Consider the following 22,149-nt stretch of genomic DNA (forward strand, 5'->3'; position numbering starts at 1 on the left):
GTCTGAAGAGCTTTGTGTCAGAGCACTGAAAAGCTTACTGATGAATCTGCTTCATCTATTTTTTCATGGTCAGATCACTAATATGTCCTATTTTATACTTAAGTTGAAATGCCCGGGCCTCTTCTGCACATGGTTTATACTGTCAAGTTTTGTCTTTTTTTGGGGGGAGGGGGAAAGGAGTGAGCGAGTAGAAGGGTAAGGTATTGAGGATAGAAATCCCACACCTCACTTATGAAAGCCTTAAGAACTCTGTATGCGATCACACAGTCCTTGTGGGAAGTTAAATACATTTTTAATAAGGTTATGTTATTATTAAGGAAGAAAAGCATGTAAATACATGTTAGAAATGCAGACAAGAGTGTGTAAAAAATGAAAAAGGTCACTTCCCTTTTCTATTTTAATTAAGGCAAATTCTTTGATAGAAGAGCCATTGGAGTCTGCTGATAAAGCTAAAAAAAGAATACTGCCCATAGCATTTATTGCATGAAATTTCTGCTATAATAGCATCTAATTTTTCACATAATAATATTTATGTTGACTAATACAAATCCAGAATATTAGCTAGCAGGTATTCTACAAAAAATACAGACCTCATATGATTCTAATTCAGCCTACCTGTTATGGCTGTTTTTGTTATACTGTAATGTAAAGGAAAAAAAAAATAAAGGAAAAAAGTACTTTGCTCGGAGAATTGTTACCTTCTGAATAGTGAGAGAGTGTCAGGAGACTGACACATGAAGCTCCTGCCCCAGATCCAAAAATAGTAACTCTTTTTGGGTCTCCTCCGAAAGATCCAATATTTTCTTCAATCCAACGTAAAGCTTGGATTTGGTCAAGCAATCCATAATTGCCTTTTGCAGCTTGGTCCCCAGTACTTAAAAACCCTATAAGGCAAAAAACAACAACAACAAAAAAAAGGATAATTTTAGCTCACCAGATACAGAGTCAGGTACAGGGTATCCACATATTCACAACACTTCTTCCCATCTTTTCATTTTGTGGGCTTTTTCTTCTTTTTTTTTAAAGGTCACAGTCTTTAGTTAAATGTCTCCAGTGAAGGCATGAAGGCAATGGAGATCATTCTGTATGCTGTTTGTCTTCAGTTTGTTTTTCCTTACTGCAGAGGCCACATTTGGGAAAAATAATTATTTCCAGTTGGAAATAATTCTGTATCAATACAACAGGACAGACTGAAGATTTTATACATTTGATAACTGCATGTAAGGTGAAAAAAGGAGATAATTTCTTTGCAAAGAAGCGTTATCTCCAGTTTTTTATTGAAGAACAAGGCTCCATAACACATTAATTTAAACGCTTCCTACTATGGACCAAAATGGTTCTGAACTACATAGCTCTTTAAATTATTGTACTTGTGAAATGGATACACACACTCGCAAACAGAAAAAGAAGCATAAAGAAAATTGTAAATGGAGCAGGAAAAACCCTAGGAAAAAATACACTCCAATTTCACAGAGGATATTTATTAGGAAGATACCAGGTAAATCCTTGGCAATTCAGCCTTTAGTAGGGAGATTTTATCTGAACAAATCAGATTTTCTCCCTTTCCTTGGAAATTGCAGGGAGAGCTGCACTGCTGATTTTTGTTCCTGTAATGCGGTTATCAGGTTTTAGAAACAAAGCATGACACATTTGCTGCTTATCTTGCAACTGAGAAGAAAATGACCAAAAAGGTAGGACTAGGATTCATTTTGTTTTTCTGAAACCACGTAAGGTGAAACACTGCAGTTATCCACGCTGCCTATCATTCACAGTTAAGATCTTGAACTATGTCCAAATTAACACATTAAGCCAGCAACTCACTTTTTAACTCCTACAGACCTTACCCTGTCAGACAACTAGAAGTCAGAAGTCTATTAGAATTTACCTTAAAACATACAAAGTTTTCAAATGGACATTACTGATTTAGGCACTGCTGACAGCTGCTTACCAAGACAAAACTTGGCTGGTGTTTCCAAGCTAATTATCAGTTCAGACAAATTTGCCAGAAGAGGGCCCCAGGACTCTCAAGATCTGCAGTCCTGGAGCAGTTAGAGTCTGCAATCTTGAGCCACCTTAGCCTGCTGTGACAAAACCTTCATATGTTTAGGGAAGCCTACAGTGGAAGCCTGAGGTCCTTAGAGAAAAAAAAAAATGCCTTGCAGTACATTTCACCTGCTTTGGCAGAGGGGAATCGATCTCTTTGCATTGGCTGCAGGCATTTTTTCAGTGATTGGAAGAATGAAAATTCACTAGGTGGAAGGGATTCACAATATAGAGGAAGTGGAAGAAGAGGAAAGGCATGGGAAAAGAAGAAGAAATTAGATGTCGCACATTTCCACCTGTCAGACTTTCACCATAATGTTTTCTGTAGTGAAATTCCTACAATAAGATACAAAATCCAGCCACAATGTTTAAAAGCAAGATCATATAAGCCCTAAGTTCTAAATATGGAATGCTATATGGCCTGCATTATGGTGGCATAAATTTCCGCATGCAAGGTCAAGCCTGATTGAATGTAATCCATTATCCTGCACCCAAAAAAACCTTTTTCATATTTAATTAGTACTTATCGGTATTTAATGTCAGCAAGTATCATATCTGATGAGTCCTTGTATTTTTTACAAAATGGTTGCTACAACTGCAGTAATAACAATCATATCCTTATTGTTAAATAGCATTTAATATGGATTTCTCATTAAAAATGTCTCTAATAATGGCAAGCATGCTGGTTAGAATAGCAGTAACATCTTTTTTTCTCTTCCATTCTATTGGAGAAAAACACAAACAAACTATTAATCCATAACTGCCTTGTTTTTTTTGACAAATGTATTTTTCTCTTTTTCACATGCCTTTATTATCCTTTTAGGATTGTCAATGAAAGAATTTCACTTGCTGAATTTGTTGCTGCGTCTCACTGTAATATTTCATAATATTCTATAATTAAGCCTTTATTCAATCAGAACTATGACCTCCCTGGGAGAAAGTGACTGTTGTAACCTTTAAAGCAGCATGGTAATCGGTATTCAAAGCCTAAACACATTTTAGCTCTTCTAGCAGCATCAGGCTAAAGCTGGTTGATCTTTGTGATTTTGAATTCTTTTCAAATGTACTAAAAGGTGACCGAGTAAAACTCCAGTCAATGAATACCTGATGTTAGACAAATGAAGATTTTTTGTTTCCAAGTTCTCTGATGATTCTCATTAATTGCAAGAACAATTTTTCTTGATTTAAAAAGTAATCATCATGGCAAAGTGTCAGCCCCACATGACGCAAACTGAATTAATAAATCTGTCTCTTCTTGATGAGGATACATTTTCTTTCATGTTCTGAATACCAGATCAAAATATTTCTTCAAAGCTATCTCAAGAAATTCAGGCAAAGAAAAAAATCTGTCCAGAAATACACAAGACTTAAGATTTACTTTTTTTTTTCTGTGACCACTGTGAATATTTTGAAACAGGATCTTCACGTGTGACTCTAAAATCCTGAACAAAGAATGCAGCCTTTTTTCTGAGATGGGGATTTACACTCTGTGCCTTTTATGTATTTTTTTTTTAACTGCAGTTAATATGTTTCCTGTTGTACGATTTGGTGTGATTTGAAGGGCATTCTGTGATCTGAAAATTAGATTAGGGTTTTGCTAGAACCTGAAAATTCTTCTCACTAGCCTAATGCAACAAAGAATAGCAATATCAGAACATGGAAAACAAACGAGATCTGTTTTGTTTTGGTTTTCCACATAATGACACAGAAAGGTACTAACAGTAACATTCAGTTCTTGACTTCAGAAGCCTGTCTTCCCTTACACAGTGAAATGGAAGGGTCATCACGTGGTTCTTCCACTGGAAAATTACTTGGACAGCAACAGCTGAAAAAGATGAATGGGAGGGCATCCTACATATGTTGAGTGAACTACACCAAATTGCCTTAAGCAACATTTGCTCCAAACTTACCATGCCAGAGGGAAAGAAGACTATTATCTGGACTGAGTAGTAACCAGCGAATTACAGCTTTGTGAAGCAAAGGACAGCTTGAAAAGAAGGGCAAAAGTAGGATGACAATTTGTAAAAGTAGAGAGGGAGAGGTGGGAAGAGTGTAGCAGCTGGACATGGTTTGGTGTTGGCCAGCGGTGTGGCCACTGACATTGCAAACTCCCTCCAGCCTGGACAGAGCATCCTCCCATGGAGTGCCTGCACCCAGCCAGGGGCTGTCCATGTGGGCTGACACACAGGGACTCTCTTGGGGTGTATGCAGCCTTGTGGGGTGTTTTTTAGTCTCTGTCAGTCAGTGAGTGGTAGGAGCTTACCTGATGCTGGAGCAGCCATGCCACAAGAGGGTCATGCTTTTATACCCTTATCAAAACAACTGGCTTTATGCCAGATCTCTAATTGTTTACTCCTGGGACTGTGCAGTTTCTCATGATCTCACTGTTGTCTGCTCTGAGAGCATTGGCCAGGTGCCCCCAGTGCAGCCAAGTATGATGCTCACAGAACAGCTGCACACCTATGTTTTCCTGTCTTTTTCTGACAGATAGTCACAACTAACATAAACGTATTTACTCTACTGAATATGCTATGACAAACATACTTTGTTATGTCTCTCAGTCATGACAGGCAATCAGCTCTCAGCTAGGTTCCCAACCATTACAGTCTGTGGTTAGAACTTCTTACAGTTAGTTATAGAAGGGTGTTTAGAAACTTGCAACTCTTTACTAATCTTCCTTAAGTGTCAAGGATTGTAGTTTATCTTTTATAATGCTGATATTCACTGGCTGCTGGTCAGTTATATGTCATTAATAAATGAATAATCTGATTTGATTTAAACCACATGAATTGAGCAGCTTTTCCCTTATGACAGTTTATTCTTGAAAAATAAATTAACAATGCATTATTTTAGAAGAGGAGGCACAAAGAATTATTTTTTGCTGTGTTACTTGTAATAATCTTGTATCTAATATTTTCTACATTCTTTCATGTAGAGAAGATTAATGCTTTTTTAAATTGAGGTTTCTGAAGTGACAGTTCTATGCATATTTCTCTGATTCTATTAAGGGACACAGTCTAGATTAATGCTTTAGTTTGAATCTACTAGGTTAGCTACAGTCAAGGAGGAAGAAGACTATACATGGAAATAATGGGGAATTTTCCTTTCCCACAGCCTTTAAAAATGGACTCATAAACTACATGCTCTCGCTTGCACTGTTTTAATAATGCAGTGAAGACACAAAACTACACGCAGAACTCTTTTAAATCCCACTTAAACAAGAGGAAATCCCTAGGTCTATCTTCAATGTTGGTTTTGCTACTACACTGCAAAAATCTTACCAAGAGAATAAACACCAAGAAACCAGTGGTGATATATCCCCCTTAATTACTAAAAAGTTATGTGAGAACCCACAGTGACAAATAGCAGATGCTAATATCTATGAAATCCACCCAGTTTACTTCTGTCTATATACAGCCTTCCCCCGAGGCCAGAGGCCATCCATTCGTTAGCACGCCATGCAGACCTTAAAGTGTTGAGTCTAGAGTCTCGAACAGAATAGCTGGACTTCGTGTCTACACTGTACACTTTTTATGTACTGCTTTTACTATGGACCAACTCTTGTCTGGTCCCAGGGGATGAATGAATGACCACTGGTGGATATAGAGAGTAAAGGTCATCACATCTTCCAGCTGAGGTTCACCTGGAAGGGTCCAGGCTGTACTTTACAGAACGTTTCAGCAATGTGAAGCAATGTGAATAATATTCAAGGAGGTGATAAGAATAATGGGGGTTTCTGTGGAAACCCTTTACTGGAATTAAAAATGCTAGTGTGGACATGCTCAGGATCAAAATCATATTCTTCCAACCGTGGAATTTCAATTTACAAAGAGGAGGCTCAGCTGCAGCTGCATCTCAGCTGTGGACATATTCCAGACATCCAAATAACTCAGTAGGCTGCTTAACAACTATAATGCATTAAACTTGTAATAAATACGATATTGGAATATAATCTATCCTAATACTTAAGACAAAAGTATTTTCAACTGAAAGCTATATGATGATTTATGTGCATTGAATAGTTAGTTTGAGGAGAATAGCATGAGTATGTCAAGAAACAACATCAATCACAACTAACATATTTGAGCTCCAGATCAGAGGAGACATGTAAGGATGTACGGATCACAACTTTAGACACCTAAAAAACCTGTGTCTAATCTATTACCTTTGTACTAACTTGACAGCTACTGTGGAGAGAGAAAAAAAATCCCTCTAAAAGTAGCTTCAGCTTTTTAGACCTCTAGTTTTGGATTGGTCAAATTCCTATCAAAGTAATTTTATTTCTCTGTAGAAAATATACAAGTGTAGATGACCAGCTTAAAACTGACACCTACATTTCAGGCAAATTTAGATGAAGTCAGTCCCTACCTAGAGAATAAATTAATCTCTAGTACTTATAATAAAATGTTTTAATTTCTGAGACATAGACCTTACATAAAAATTAATACCAAACTTAGTAAGACACAGTGAGTAGTCAAGATAGCACAAGAAAAAATTAATTGTCAGGAAATCTGTATGAGATCAACAAGCTAGTGCATTTTGATCTGTCTCCTCCTTTTTAAGCCACTGCTATAGTCTGGCTTCACATTTCTTTTGACTTTATGCCTCTTCACAACGGCTGCTCAGACCTTCTGCAATTTGTTTGTCAGGCAAAGTTATCACAAATAAGATTGATTTGTACATCTGATCAGAAATATGACATAAGTGATATAAAAGTAAGATACAAGAGACTGTGCTTCAAAGCATAACCATGTCTTTTTTGTTCTCCTTTACTAAAGTGCCATGGTAGGGCCATGTTTAAAGAAAAGAGCAAATTACAAGCATAGAACAGAATCTTTATATTTTCTATTAGCTTTTGCCTGTATATATCACATTTACCACTGTAAAAGTGTATCCATCTGTTAAACTCAAATGTTAATGTATACAAATATGAAGTGAAATCCATTGGGGATTACAGAGTACATAGAGACTACATTTGGTTCAGGAAGTCCCTGAGACATAAATACTTGGAGCATAGAGGAATATTAGAAGGAATTATGCTTACCCTTTATTAACTGTCCCCAAACAACCTCAACTGTCTTTGGTGACAGGAAGCATGTCTAGATGATATTTGATTTGGAATCAAGGTAACAATATATTCCTTTTTGTTTCAACTGTAACTTTAACAGTACCATTTAAACTTTACTGAAAAGATGGTGGAATGAAAGAGTGATCATGTCCTTGGCACACAGTTAGTGGGAAGAAAAACATTGCTGATTTTTTCCTGCAGCACTAATGGCTCATACAAAGCTGAGTAAGCATCACTGCTGCACAGACTCACTCTGTGCAGAATCTGAGGCAGCTATCTAGTAAGACAAATGTGAGTACTGTGGACTGGCCATGTATGGATCTGTGCAGAAATAGTTACACAGACAGTTCTTCATCCTGAAAACAAAATAAAAATGTTTTTCCTTCAGCTACAAAATGGTTTGCTGTTTGCAGATGTTACTGTCAAGGCAAATTTTGTAATGTTCAGCAACTCAAGCAGTAGTATGGCCTGCTAAAGTAGCAGTCACCAAAAAAAATTTCTGCCTGCTATGGCTAATTACCCTAAGCAGCTCCAAACAACCTAGACGTATTATATGTGTCTATATATTAACATAATATAGATTATGTTAAAATATAAAGGATAGTGATGTATTTAATCCAATTTTCTAATTCAGGCTTACGTAACAATAAAGTCTGCTATGATTTTACCTTGATGAATTCTTTCAAATTACTTCTGTTGTGAGAACAAAACCCAAATCTGCTTGTTTAGTAAGAATGTCTCATTACCACATGCAGTACAAAAGAATAGGTCAGAGACAGGGTGAAGACAGAATATGATTTTTTTTTTTTCTATATTGCTTAGGTACTGAAATCTGTGTTCTTTACAATGCAGGCAAATACATAGTCTTAAATACATAAAAGCCTTTTAAAAAAGCCCTGGATAACATATGTTATAAGAACAGTTGGGAGGGGAGAGGGAAATAATAGACAATAGAATGCATTTTAACAAGATTTAAAACCTATTTTTATACACATTTTTAAGCAGTGAAAAGTTTCTTAGCATGAATTTATCGGAGCACTACAGAGGTCAACAAGTTTCCTTCATTTAAGTCATTATGATATTTCTACAATGAAATACTTTTAATGAATCCAATTAAAATTTACACATGACACTAACTGCTTTTAAATTTGCTTGGTTCATTGTAAAATGCTCTGAAACCACTGTGCAATGAGGTTAGGCCAGTGGATGTCATCTGAAGCACTAGAGATTGAACATATGAGTAGCACATAACTCTATGTGAAATGTCATTAAAGAAGCTTTTGCCAAATGTTCTGAATATATATTTTTTTTTAAAGTAAATAAAGATGACAGCAACAAATTTTGCAGAACACATTAACTGATCTATTTTCTTCTTACTATTTATCCAAATATTCACAAGTAAAGCCTGCTATTACACAAAATACAACCAATAAAACAGCAGGTCCAATAAAAAGATTGTTGCTGAACGCACTATAAACAGCCTGATTAAAATATAAAAACCCCAAGCTAAAATAAATCAATTGTTCTACGAACATCACTGCCAGGAAAAAAAAATTAAAAAAAATGTGCGTGTTGCAGAAGACACTGACAAATACCTGGTGTATTCAGTCAGCCTATGATTTCTCTAATTACTGATCTAGAAGGTCAAATCTCTTTAACAAGAGAAATGGACCATGATTACAGTAAAACAATTGAATGAGTCACTGCTTTTCTGTGATGTGTTGACCCTGGCCAGCAGCCAAGCATCCACAAAGCTGCAATGCAGTCACCCTCTGCCCCTAGAAATACAGAAGAAAGGAAGAGGAGAAAATGCAAAGAACAAACACAGCAAAACTTGTGGGTGGAGATAAAAACAATGTAATAGGTGAAAGAAAGAAAAAAAAAAAAAACAAAACAAAACAAATCCCAAACCAAACTGAAACAACAACAAAGCAAGCAAACAAACAAACAAACAAAGCCACATGAAAGAAAGGACATACTCCCACAGGCAGACTGATGCCTAGCCAGTCCCTGAACAACAGCTACTTGGAAGCCAAACCCACCCCACTTCTTCCTCTAATGTTATGTCCTCTGTGATGTTACATGGCATAGGATATCCCTTTGGTTAATTTGGGTCAACTGTCCTGACTGTTGCTTACCCTCCCAGCCTCTTGACCACCTCCAGCTCACCAGCTCTGGAACACACTGCGAAAAATAAAATAAAAAAAGGCTCTGTGCAAGCACTGTTCAGGCACAGCCAATACATGGGTGTGTTATCAACACTTTTAGCCATAAAATCAAAACACTGTGCTATGTGCAGTCAGATGCAGTATGCAATTCCACAGTTGCGGCACAATCTCCCCTTCTAAAGATTCTGGTGAATCTTTAGATTCTAATAGCTCTAACAGTTATTTTTCTCCTTCTCAGTAGCTGGTGCACTGCTGTGTTTCGGCTTTAGTCTGACAGCAATGCTGATAACTGATTCGGAGAAAACTCCAGGAACAAACTTGCAGACAAAGTTTTCAAGCTGACAAGCAGGTATTCTTTATTGTGGCGCCGGGATAGTTCCTCCTAAAACATGTCCCTGTATTGCTATACGAGCCGTCTTTATATAGTCCCTGGGCATACATGCATATTCATGAGGCTACATATGGATTACATCATTTTCCAGAAAGTTCCCCGCCTGCGTACAAAAATGTGGTAGTGGTCTCTGAGGGTCGTTTACTTCCTCCAACAATCTTCATCACTTCTGGCAGCCTTTGAAGCACGCACAGTAGATGCTTATACCAGCTTAATTGGTTCGTTAACACCACAGGCATAACAATCATCCTGTCCTTCTACTTATCAGTTAGTTTAACCACACCCCATCCTGGACACCTGCCATTCATAGATACTCCTTATCCTTATGTCCTGTTCTTCTTGCCTGTTTTTCTTACACTCATTTTGTACTAAGGTCATAAGGGCCTAAAACTACCTCAACTACAATGGTAAAACATTGTACAAGAATTCATGTACAAGAATTCTCAGTATGTTCTCTACCTGTACTCTATTTTTTTTCCTGTATATCAGGCACATCAGTGATTTTCCATAGCTACTGTTACAAAGCCATCAAACTTAACATTACTTAAAACTGATTCTAAAGGTTTATATGTTTCATTTTGTGTTTTTGTGCCACCCTTGTCTCGTAAAGCACCAATGTTTTAGTTGTTGCTACGCAGTGCATACCCTGACCAAGGACCTTTCAGTTTCTCATGCTCTTCCAGTGAGGAGGGGCACAGGAAGCCGGGAGGAAGCAAAGACGGGACACCTGACCCAAACTAGCCAAAGGGGTATTCCATATCACAGCACATCATGCCCAGTAGATAAACTGGGGGGAGTCACTCAGAAGGCTCATGTCACTGCTTGGGTTGGACTGGGTATCAGTTGGCAGCACTACATCAAACCTACATGAAATTAAGACTAAACTAATATACTTCAATTTTTTTCAATTTAATCAATATTATTATGAAGACCTGATATCTTTAGCTAGTCACCCATATTAGAGAAAACCTAACAGGATACAGAAAAAAAAAAAGTTATGCATTTTAAAGACTAGCAAAGACATTACATTTACACCTACAAATGACAGGTTAAACTGTGTGACATAAATGGCAACCAGTTGTAAAAACAGCAAGGGGATTTTTCTCTTTAATTATCAGCAACAAATGATTGGTGTCTTTCAATAAAAGGGTTTAGACATAATTTTTTCTTGATAGGCAAAAATACCCAAAATGAACCAAGCAGACACTATTATTGCACTAATATACCGGTGTCAAAAAAGCAAGTGCTAACAAGACACTGTGAAAACTAAAAATAAGGGCTCACAACATTAGAACTTCATTGAGTTACTTTATATTTAGCACTTAAAGTTAACCAACAGTTTGTTGCTTTTATATAATGCTACTATTAAGAGAAATAAAATTGAACTTCAAAGAAATTCACTGAAACACACATTTCTCTATTGGTCAATAAGCTGTCAGTGTAATGGTACCATTACCTCTGAAAAAAGGCAGGCAGGTTTAGTATTCAACGAAATTAAAAGTCACCCCAAGTGGCCCTGCAACGAATTCTGTTGGCAGTTTACAAAGTAGTCACCAGCACTGACATGTATCTTCTGACTTCCAGTTTTATTTTCTTATGATGGCATAAACTACCTCTTCTTCAGGAAGAATACTGCTCTTTGCTGTCTTATGTAAGAACTGCACTGCAACTGGCAGCACCTATAGTGATCACTTTGTCTTGAATGAATGAAATTATTAGAAAATGAGGTTTTGGAAGGAATTAGCATTTTGTACACATTTGATAAGGGCCACTAACATGCCAATCATTGTGCATTGCTCTAATTGCCTACAATCGTTTTCACTCAACTTGTTTGACCTGAATTAGATACATGCCCACTACTGCCAATGGAAAGACACTTGGAAATGAATGTTTCTGTAAATAAATAAATGACTAACTAAATAAAATAGCACTACTGTTATCTAATAAATATAGCATAGCAACCTTGATTCTGTGAATTCAGTGAAGCTGAGGCAGATTCATAGTGATACTACAGGGACACAACAGGTAAAATCCAGCTCTCAGAGCATCTTGCAGGAAGATGAGCTGAGTTTAATAATTCAATGGATGGCAAATACATGTAAGCAGGATAATGCTCTCTGCACTGGCCCTATAGCAGGAAAAGAGAAACGCAAAACAAAAAAAGCATGGCAAGGTTCACTCCAGTTTGGGATTAGTTATGGCCTCTTGCATCTGTGTCTGGCAGAAAGTGTGACTTCCTGTGAGCCACCCTCTGATAAGAGTGGCTCACGCTGATAGGACAGGGGCTCCACAATAAACAGGAAAACAAAGGTCAGTTATGATCTTGTCCCCAAGCCACAATGCATGGCCCTCAAAGGAAGCTGTATATTTGTGCTTCTGTTCACATTTTTCTTGTGTGTTTCATTTTGAGCTTAAGACTACATCCACAGCTGGAAGAATGAATGCAGCAAAATATCACAAAGCAGAGAAGTAGCACATATTGGACAACTAATACAAGATGTAAGACAGATCATTTAAAAAGGGGGATGAAGAAAAATAAAAGGAAGATATAAATTTGTTCAAATGGACTACATGAAGAGGTAAGAACTTTTAAATGCAAAATGTAGCAAAATGCAAGGAAGACAGCACAGCCTCTAACAAAAAATATTTTCCTACTAGATGGCATAACATCGTGAACCTATTATAAAAAGCTATGTGATTTCAAAGATTTCAAATGGCGGACTTCTTATGAGGACTGACCATTTGTAAGAGAGTGATGTTTAACAAGTGATTACTGGCAATGGTCTCATTCATCTGCTCCATAGACATCTGTCTTACCCTTTTAGGCACCATTTCAGTTGCAAGAAGCAGTCATAATAACTTAAACTCACTGGGTTGTGTTGCTTCCTGTTCTCAGGTATAATCTTCATTCCCCTGAATCAGCGAACAGTGGGTAACATTTACACAGCTTAGAAAAAAACTGAACACAAACTGTGCTTTTTAAATTTTTTTTGTTTTAGCTAGAAAAATTAAAACACAGAAGAATATCATACATCTGGAATACAGAATACTACCTGAGGAATTCAAAACCTATTCAAATTAAAGCTGCTGCTTCTTGCTGTCTTTTTCTGGCAGATGAACATGCTTACAAGCACAGAACTGAAATACAACTGTACCTGGCCTAATGCACCAGCTATTATTCACTCAGCAGCATTTGAAAGCCAGAAGCTACTGCATCAGTGCCAGTTAATTTATGATGAAAAAAGAGATTTTGCGTTGGTAATATATGGCTGGCTTGAAGCCTGGACACACATCAGTGCCCTGTGCAGGAGTCATCCATTGGTTATAGATCGATTCTAGACATTGCCTTCAAAAACATACTTTGAACACTGAAGCAAAATGCTTGCTGTTCATAAGCACAGAAAACAAGCACATATGGTACTGAGAGAACAGCTAAATTGACTCCCCACAAATAAAGCAGCACTTGCACTATTTCTCTACCTTCCATTGTGATTTTAATTTCCCAAAAAGATCTACTAGTATGTGAAACAAAATTCATAAACCTTTATTTTGCATCACAAATAATGCTATGCTTAGGCTCACTTAAGAGCTGAACTTTTCATTATGTGGAGTGTGGTGGACTTTTAAACCAGACACTGAGTACGTATTTTTCAGTTAATAGTGAATTGTTAAAAATAAGCAGGTATGTGGTATTATTTTAATCTTAAGAAACGGTTATTATAAGAAGCCAATTACATTCTGATTTCTTTATTAAAAAAACTTGATAATACCCTTGCCTTATCTATTTGTGGTGCATCCATTATGCGTTATAGTGTATTATAAATTAAGTAGTATGCTGTTCTGGAAGCACGTGTCATGCAGTAGGATTTTCTGAGAAATTAGACATCAGCTCTGTTGATATTTGACGAGAATTTATAGTCTCTTTAATAACCTGAAAAATGCTCAGCTCTTTTAACAAAGCACTTAGGAAAGGAACTGGGGAGAAATGGACTTTACCACTTGCTAGTCTGACAGTGACTAATCACTGACAAAACCATTAATAACATTCCTGGGAGCCAAAAATAAAGAACATAGAGTTATTAATAAAGTTATTCAAAAGTCTCTTAATACTACATACTCTGTATGTATCTTCTAAAAATGATTCATAATTATACTATATAGACGCCTTTGAGAAAGGCAGAGCACAAACAGTTTTCATACAGAGTAAATAATTCATAATTCTTTATCTTGAACCACTAGGTTTTTTGTACTAAATAATCACATAAAATGAAATTTCCTGTCCAACATCTAAAATGCTTGCTTGTCCTGGCAGACACTGGCATATGCAAATACCAAAGTTCCCCTGGCATCAGGTTTTAACAATGGTCTGAAGAAAAATAAAATATGATGTTCTATGTTTTGTTCTTTCTTAACATGCTCAGTAAATTGTTAAACTTTGTGTTTAATCAAGGCTAACTGGTAAACAAGTTTGCAAAGCTTATGAGTTTGCTGAATTTAAAATGGCATTGTTCAGGACGATCACACATGGGTGTATTTACATTTCACTGAAAGTCTGGTTAGTATGCAAGGATGTCCCAGGTGTACCGCAAAGTTAGATCCTACAACTGTGTAGATACAGGTTTGCTAACTAGGCTGTGATGAAGCTTAAACTTTCACTGACTTACAGGGCTCTGGAGAGCCATCCCAGTGCCAAAAGCCACGGATGAGAGTAACATTGTCACTACATCTCCTAACCTTTACATCTCGTATGCGTTGCCTCTGCTGAGTGGTCTACTCAGCAGCTTCAGATATGGCTAATGAAATTTTTAAAAGATAAAAGTGTTCACACACTTCTGTCTCCATCTACTATTCAAAATAGAGCTTCAAAAGACTGGAACAAGACAAGGTAACGTTTCAGGAATTAGATTAAGAGATTTCTAGAACTCCTAGTAATATACTCATTTTTTTTCTGTTTTTGGGGGGTGACTTCCTCTGATAGGAAAAAGTCCTATATGCAAATTATTTTTTAAAGAAGTTTTCCACAAAACTATCTTTTCTAAGTCTTTTTGACACTGAAGTTCTCAGAATATATTAAAATAGATAGCCTCAGATTGATTTTGGATATCATGAATCCCTTTTGAGAAATAAATGGATTTAAATAATGTGCCTCAGCATTCACAGTTCTAAGAAAGTGAACCAATGCAATTCTACTGCACATTCAAACACATGGAATATTCTCAACAAGTGTTTCTAAAGAGGAGTTTACCACAACACCAGAACTATCATGTGTCACAACTGTTATTCTTAAAAGGTAAAAAGCTAGTGTAAACCCCTTCTTAACACTTCCACAGCCTCAGTAACCCAATCATTTACACAAAGCAATGCTAAGTATTTTTAAGCATACTTTAACAATTTTAAGTTAGAGCATTCCTAGAGAAACATCAAGCTAAAAACCTATCCCTATAATGTTTGCCAAACAAGTTTCTTAAAGTGGAATCATAAAATAGTTGGGCTTTTTGGTAATCTGAGGCATTTCGTCAACTTTAAAAGAGATTTTAAGATAATAACATGTTATGCTCAAATCAATGAAACCATGGGTCTGTTTCTTTGTTTCATCACACTATTTCGTAAGTTTTCTATAATGCTCTGAATAAATTTGGAAGGTCTTGATCAGTCTTGCCCTGCCACATTATCTTAGCAGGTGAAATATTTTTGCTGTTACCAGTCTTGAACAATAGCTGATGATTTAGAAAATAAATATATATACTCCTTATTCAACCATGCAGTTCCTAATTTTAAATTAAATATCACTTCAAGGATCCTACATGGCATTCAGTTAGACTTGATCTCAATCATGCTCTATATAAGCCTAAATAACAAATATATGATTATAGAAATATAATAGGTAAGTAACAATATAACCATAAAAATAAATTAGAGGGGAGATGTGACTTGTTAAGTCTACTATTCCATAACATGTGGTCCTGATGGGAGGTTGTCTTATTCATTGTTCACTTTTTACTTATCTGGGAGCATTTTTGTCTTTGTATCTAGTTATTCATGTCTTTCATGCTTTTCTTTAGACATTTTAATATAAAAATCACCTGTTGCTAGTTGAGTTCATGCTACAATAGCCATCATTTCATAGGAACTGCATAAACTTCCTTCTCTCAAGTGGTATATAATGGCTTCCTAATAGAATTACTCTGGGCCTTAGGGAGAAATTAGATTTTCAATTATTACATTCGTAATTTAGAAAAGGAAATGACAATTAGATTTGTTTAATTTAACCTTCCAGATAATGTGGGATTTTCCCCACTAGTATATTTGTACTTGTGTTTGTGTTTTGAGCATTTTTTCTGTGCTTACTTCCCTAAGTAATAATGTCTATTTTATAGCACTAAAAAAGGCTAACAATAATAAATCATTATTCTCTACTTTTAGAAATCTGGTTTTAAGAATCTTAGGCTAAACTTCATTAGCTGATGATGGTTTTAATTATTACATTGTTTATATTCATGTATCCATGTAGTGATTTTAATAATGTGTGAGAAAGCTGGAAATACTGGAACAAAAAAAATTGAACTAGAATTAGCTTTAGAACACATTCTGGGGTTTCTAAGTATCTCCAAAATACGCTCTAGCTCTTAATTTTCAATTCAGGATGGTTTCAGTTTTGCTGATTTCTGAGCGACTACTGGAAATTGTTCAGTGATAATCCCCTTCTCCTAGAGTCGATTTTGGGGGATACCCTCTCCCTCCTTTCCCCAATAAATACACACTACCATTGTACACAAACCAATACATTTCAGAAACAAAATAACACAAATCCTTGATCAGTTTCTAGAAAATATTCATAAGAACAGCAAGAATTTGACTTCTCAGACAGAGATACAAATGGTAGGAAGATCCTATTCACAGGGGCAAGTTCTTGCAAATGAAGATTAATCTTCATAAAATCTTTTATAGTTATTGGGGTTAGAAAGAGAAAAAAGAAACCTTTTTTAGAGGGCAAACTGAAACACTGAATCACTCTCCTGCTCTGAACTGCCACTGAAGTAGTCATCTTCACACTGACAAGAGGAGTTTCACAGGACTAATCTCTTAAGAGCACAGCAAGCACAACTCCTGATATGTGCAAGGGAGGGAGTACCCCTCATACCAGGGGCAAGGAAGGGAAGCACCCACAGAAGTGTATCACACGGGATAATTCAATCAAGAAAAGTGGTGCTGAAAGAGCAGGGAAGGAGCTGTTCATTTAATGCTCTCTGAGGAAATCGGAAGGAACACAGAAATTACAGAGATTCCTCTTGGGAAGCAGCACAGGTTGGAGGGATAGCTGGAAAGACTGCTTCCCCTCCCCTTAGAGCCAGGCAAGGTTGTGACAGCAGTTAACATGCTTTTCAAATCCACAGTATTTCACCTCCTAGTTTGTACTACAACTTCTTTTACAAAAAATGAAACATGCTATCGAAATCTCCCACACGAATCTTATTCCTGCAAAACCGATCCAGATCGTCTTCTGGCATTGAAACAGCAAACACTCTTGATACACCCACACTCATTACTAGTAAAAGATGAGAGTCCTTACAAACTTGTATTCAAAATGATCCTCAATGTGTTCAAGTTGACTTAGATCTAAGGGGTTGTAGGGCTCAATATCTAGCAAAATAGTTGCGAGCATATGACAACTAACAGCAAACAGTACCGGCGTAAAAAATGAAGAAAGAAATCTATCTGCTGGGAAAAAAAAAAAAACAAAAAACCAAACGGAAGTATTTTATAAAATGTAGCATGACCATTTCCACACTTTAGATTGATTATTCAGGTGAGATAAAGTCAGATCTTCTGAAATGCTTCTTCATAGCAGAAAATGTATATGAGAAGCCTGAAAAACCTTGATTAAATTTGGTTATAAACCCAAAGATATATATTACCTGGAACCATTCTGATGCCTTCAGAGTCTAGAAAACAGTAAAAGATTAAGGCAGCAGGTCCTGAAAGATACGTTACGTATACAGAAAAGCTGAAATTGCTTCTGGATTTGCACACATACATCTTATTTTATGAAATGTAAATGCTGAGTACATGGACTTTTTTCCCATGTTTTCATCCTGTTTTCTTCTGGTTATGAAACCAGAAGTTTTATTCTGGTTATTTTGGAGAAGAAAAAAAAAAAAAGGTTAGAAACTGTTCAATATTCACAGTTTAAAAGTTCCAAATAATATTATATAGGTAATTTTCTGTTTGTTATTTTCAACCAAAGACTGTAACAGAAATAATTGGGTTTTTTTTAGAAACCAGTTCTGAAGACCAGGAGTTCACATTCTGCAGTTTTGGCTAAGCTTCTCGTGCTGGTTACTACAGACAGCCATGATGATTGGTTGTTCCTATCCTTTAATTCCAGGAATTCATAAGCTTGAAGAGAGGAAAAGTTCTTGCCAAAATCAAATCATCTTCACACTTAATATTTCTCCCAACTATCATGTCTTCAAGAACATATTCCTAAACCATTAACAACACTAAAAGCACTCTCACTGCATGTTATATACCACTATTGTTCAGCAGAATAAAGAATATCTAGGAATGACTAGACAGCACTTTTTCATTTTTACCTCCACTCTGTCCTGCTTGTAAAGAATAGGAACAATAAAGTGTTAAGTATCAAATAATCTGGGGAAAAAAGCTGTGAATTTGTTTTCATATTTGGATCCCCAGAAGTAGCTATTTCTGACCTACTTATGTACACCATTGATAGGAATGAAGTTATTCTTCCTAATGAAGAGAAACAAAATTGAGGGTAACTTTGTACAAAAGCCTCTTCATGTTATGGTATTAGAGACAAAATTAAGGCTATATTAATATTTATGGTTCTACTTTGTTGAAAAATTTTTAGAAATTCTGATAATTGCTGACCTTTTTTTCAAATTTTTTTTTTTTTTCTCTTTACACTTAACAGATGGGTAAACCAGTCCTTCATTTCATTTACAGTATGTGCCTATTAAAAATATTTACTCTTATACTTCACTATTAAAATGGAACAATTTTATGTTGCCTAGATACAGAAGGCTACTTTATATACCTAATACACATGAAGAAACAAAGCAATCAATTGCATGAAAATTATTCTATTTTCTTTACACTTCTCTACCTTTTTTTTTGTTAACACTGCTTCATATATTGTGAAAATAAAATAATTTTTACTGAATTCTTAAAATGCTAGCAGGATTTTATGGTCTTTCATTTCTATTCAAAGCATCTCACCAGCCATTTTTTTAAAATAGATTATTGCACCCATTCACTAGATTGCTGGCACAAAGAGGAGGATAAGCTATTCCTAGTTTTACTTACTCCTTTAGTTTTGTTTGGATGAAAATACAATGTGAAGTGTCTTTCTTGAAAAATCCACAATGTTATGTAAAGTTGTATTTTCCAACTTATATCATGAGATAATTTTAAAGAAATACTCTTTCTCTAAGTCTATTCTCTCTTATGATCATCTTAAAATGAAAAATTATAGAATAATACATTATTTCAAACATGTGTTTGAAGAACTGTGTAACTTCTGTTATTATGCAGAAATTGTAATTCCCATTCTTGTTTTTAATTTGAACTGTACTTTTAGGCCCTATCTGTGTTTTTTGGTCTCTAGTGCAATTTTTATATACATATATTTGTGTGTGTAGTGTTTATTAAGTAACAATTAAAAAACCCTGCCTTTTCTCAAACACTTCAACCCATTAGGTGGTGTTTATTGCTAGAAAAGGAAATGTAAGAAAAAAAAGTTGCTAAACTGGGAGAAGGTTGCAGAACTGATTCTCTGGACTGTGGTTGCTTTGTTTTGTTCTTGTTTGTTGTTTTTTTTTTACCAAGGGAATTTAAATACTAATACAAATGAAATACATATATAAAAATTACTCTGATACAACTTTTTTCCCTTCTCTAAATGTTTCCATCATTCATGCATGCAGCTTGTTTTGACTCTTCATGTTATGGCCCCACAATTTTTCTGGCTTGTCTGAATAGTTACCCAGGTTATCATAAAGTTTACAGTCTATCATCACTTGGAATATCACCTTTGGGGCTGAGCAAGTCAGTAAAATAAGCTTCCCACATCTTGGGTAAATACCAGGGTAAGATAAGAAATAGTTGTTTCTATACACTGCCTGCTCCTGAATGCAAATCTGACTTCCTAAGGGAAAGGTTCCCAATGGTATCTCCTTTATGTAGGATGGTCGCTTTGTCTTAACTTAGGAGAAACCTGCAATAGAAAAAGCCATTCTTTCCTACGATCTTTAGAGCTACCTGTCTTTCTCCAGTGACTGCACTACTAACTGACTTAAACACTATATTTTTGTAGAACAGACCTAACTGTGGAGTCAGGCATTTGCAAGCTCCATGGAGAGATGCTCTAAGTTAAGCATCTAGTCAAGAACCAGTAACTAAAAGAAAGGTCTGACAACTAAACATCTCAACAAACATATAAAATAATCTCTCCAGAAATAATTTACAGCACTTATTTCTGTGGAATGTTAAAAAAAAACCCCAAACAACAAAAAACAAAAAAAACCAAACAACAACTTGCCAAGTACTTCTAGAAAGCTCTCTGTTTTAGATCCTCATGTTCATAAGATGTAGAGGGCTTTGTTTTTTCGTTACAAATGTATGCAGAATATATGAGTAGTGGTAAAAGAGCTAGTGATAATTGGTATTTGCCTAACAATCAGTGGAACTTTTGAAGCAGCCTGGATATTGTGAATGTTCTTTTATATGAGCTGGTGAGTTGTTTGTCATCATTTGCTGAATTTGTTGCATTATATAAAGAGACAATTTTGCCTGCATGCTACTTTGGGATCAAAGCAATGACTCACAAGCACTATTTGTCTGTTTGCAACAACAAGTCTTTGTACCAATATTCTTACTGAAGATATGTGAGCTCCCAACAGGATGCAGAATTTTGATGGTGCTTTTTTCATTCTCTAACTATTTCATGGCAGGTCACCAAATATTTTTGTAAGTGGGTCATTGAGCCCATTCACAGTGTTTCTTTCTTTCCCCTATTTTTATCCAAGATTTCTCATCACATAAAGAGCCTTCTGAGAAAGAGATGCAGAGACGCATCAGCAGTGCATGGATATATTTATCTGCGTTGTTTAATACCAGAGAATGGTGTCTGAGAATGAAAATTAGAATAAGAAAATGCCCAACTGCCTGGACAAAAGTTCCGTGTATTTTTAATGAGCTTGCCTCATCTGAAGTACTTGAACACACACACCAAAAATATCCTTTTTGGTGAGAAGATAGAGGGATACAGGTATTTTAATTTTCACAGGCTGATTTGGGAAGTTTTAGTTCCTCGTTAGTACACCATATCTATTATTTCCAGGGTCTTAAGTATTAGGTCATATCCATGTAATTTGGCAGAAATTTTCAGCTACTAAAATCTGAAAGAGAAAGGTTCCAAGTTGCCTTCTACTTCCAGGTTCCTAACTCCATCACTCCATAATCTGGATTTTTAAAACTTCCTGTTTACACAGAATTTTGAAGAAGCTAAAACTTTTCGAATTAAATGAAATAAATGGTGTGAATTTAGGATAAAAAAGCCCAGGGTTTTTTTGACAGTTTAATACCAAAAGACTTCCTATGAAAATATTGCAAGTCTGTACTGGTGTTTCTTCTGCTATCCCCCAGACATTTCAGATTGGAATAAGTACAGTAAGTGCATAAATACCTACTGCTTTGCTATTCTGGAAAAGGTGGCTATGGAAGAGACATACAAGTGCGTACAAATACTCTCTAGCCACACCATATCTACCGTGTGCTGAAGTATAGGCCTACATAACAATTTATGTGGTAAGATTACTTTTGTCTCACTCCCTCCTCTTCAGCTCTTCTCCTTTTCAATCTTTTGTTGTTTTGTTTTAGGTTTGATTTGGTTTGTTGTGTTTTTTTTTAAACATTGTAGAGTTAGAAAGTAGAATTATCCTTATCTTACAAATGAAGAAACTGGATCAGAGAAACGGAAAACCCAAGACACAGAGAAAACATTTTTTAGAATTAATGATAGAATAAAGAAGTACAGGGCTCCCAGCCCTAAGCTCAGCACACTGCAAAGTGAGTGTTTTCATCAATGATCTGAAAGCAAATAGAAAATTACCAATAATAAATCTTACAGATGACTGATCCAATGAGGATAAAACACCCAGGCAGCACGATACAAATCCACTTAGTATTCTGTTTTTTTTTTCTTCAAACAAAATTCTATATCCCAAGCAAAGCACAGATTTATACATGAACGGTAATCAAAGCTATAGCTACAGAATGTATGTGAATGTGAGGAGAGCAATGGGACAGCACACTACAAATCAAAAAAAGCCCTGGGTGTTTGAGGTTTTTCTTATAGCAAGAGAAGATTCCAGCATGATAGACTGATGCTATCTTTGGGTATATAAGAAGGAAGTAGTTTGCAAGAAAAGGGGGATGACATCGTCCCTACTAAG

At 35.9% G+C, this 22,149-nt stretch overlaps 1 protein-coding gene across 5 annotated transcripts in view; it reads right to left on the reverse strand.

The window, feature by feature from the left end:
- Positions 1–22,149, reverse strand: part of NLGN4X (neuroligin 4 X-linked) — a 181,334-nt gene that overhangs the window by 11,113 nt on the left and 148,072 nt on the right. For all 5 annotated transcript variants that reach the window (XM_057419489.1, XM_057419488.1, XM_057419485.1 and 2 more), the window contains one exon: positions 699–884. In XM_057419489.1, coding sequence (XP_057275472.1) covers positions 699–884 — 186 coding nt within the window. The remainder of the gene's footprint in view (positions 1–698; positions 885–22,149) is intronic.

Source organism: Pezoporus wallicus, unplaced genomic scaffold, assembly GCF_028554395.1.
Source record: "Pezoporus wallicus isolate ANWC-B61680 ecotype Strahan unplaced genomic scaffold, APGP_CSIRO_Pwel_v1 contig_5767, whole genome shotgun sequence".
In the NCBI taxonomy this organism is placed as follows: domain Eukaryota; kingdom Metazoa; phylum Chordata; class Aves; order Psittaciformes; family Psittacidae; genus Pezoporus; species Pezoporus wallicus.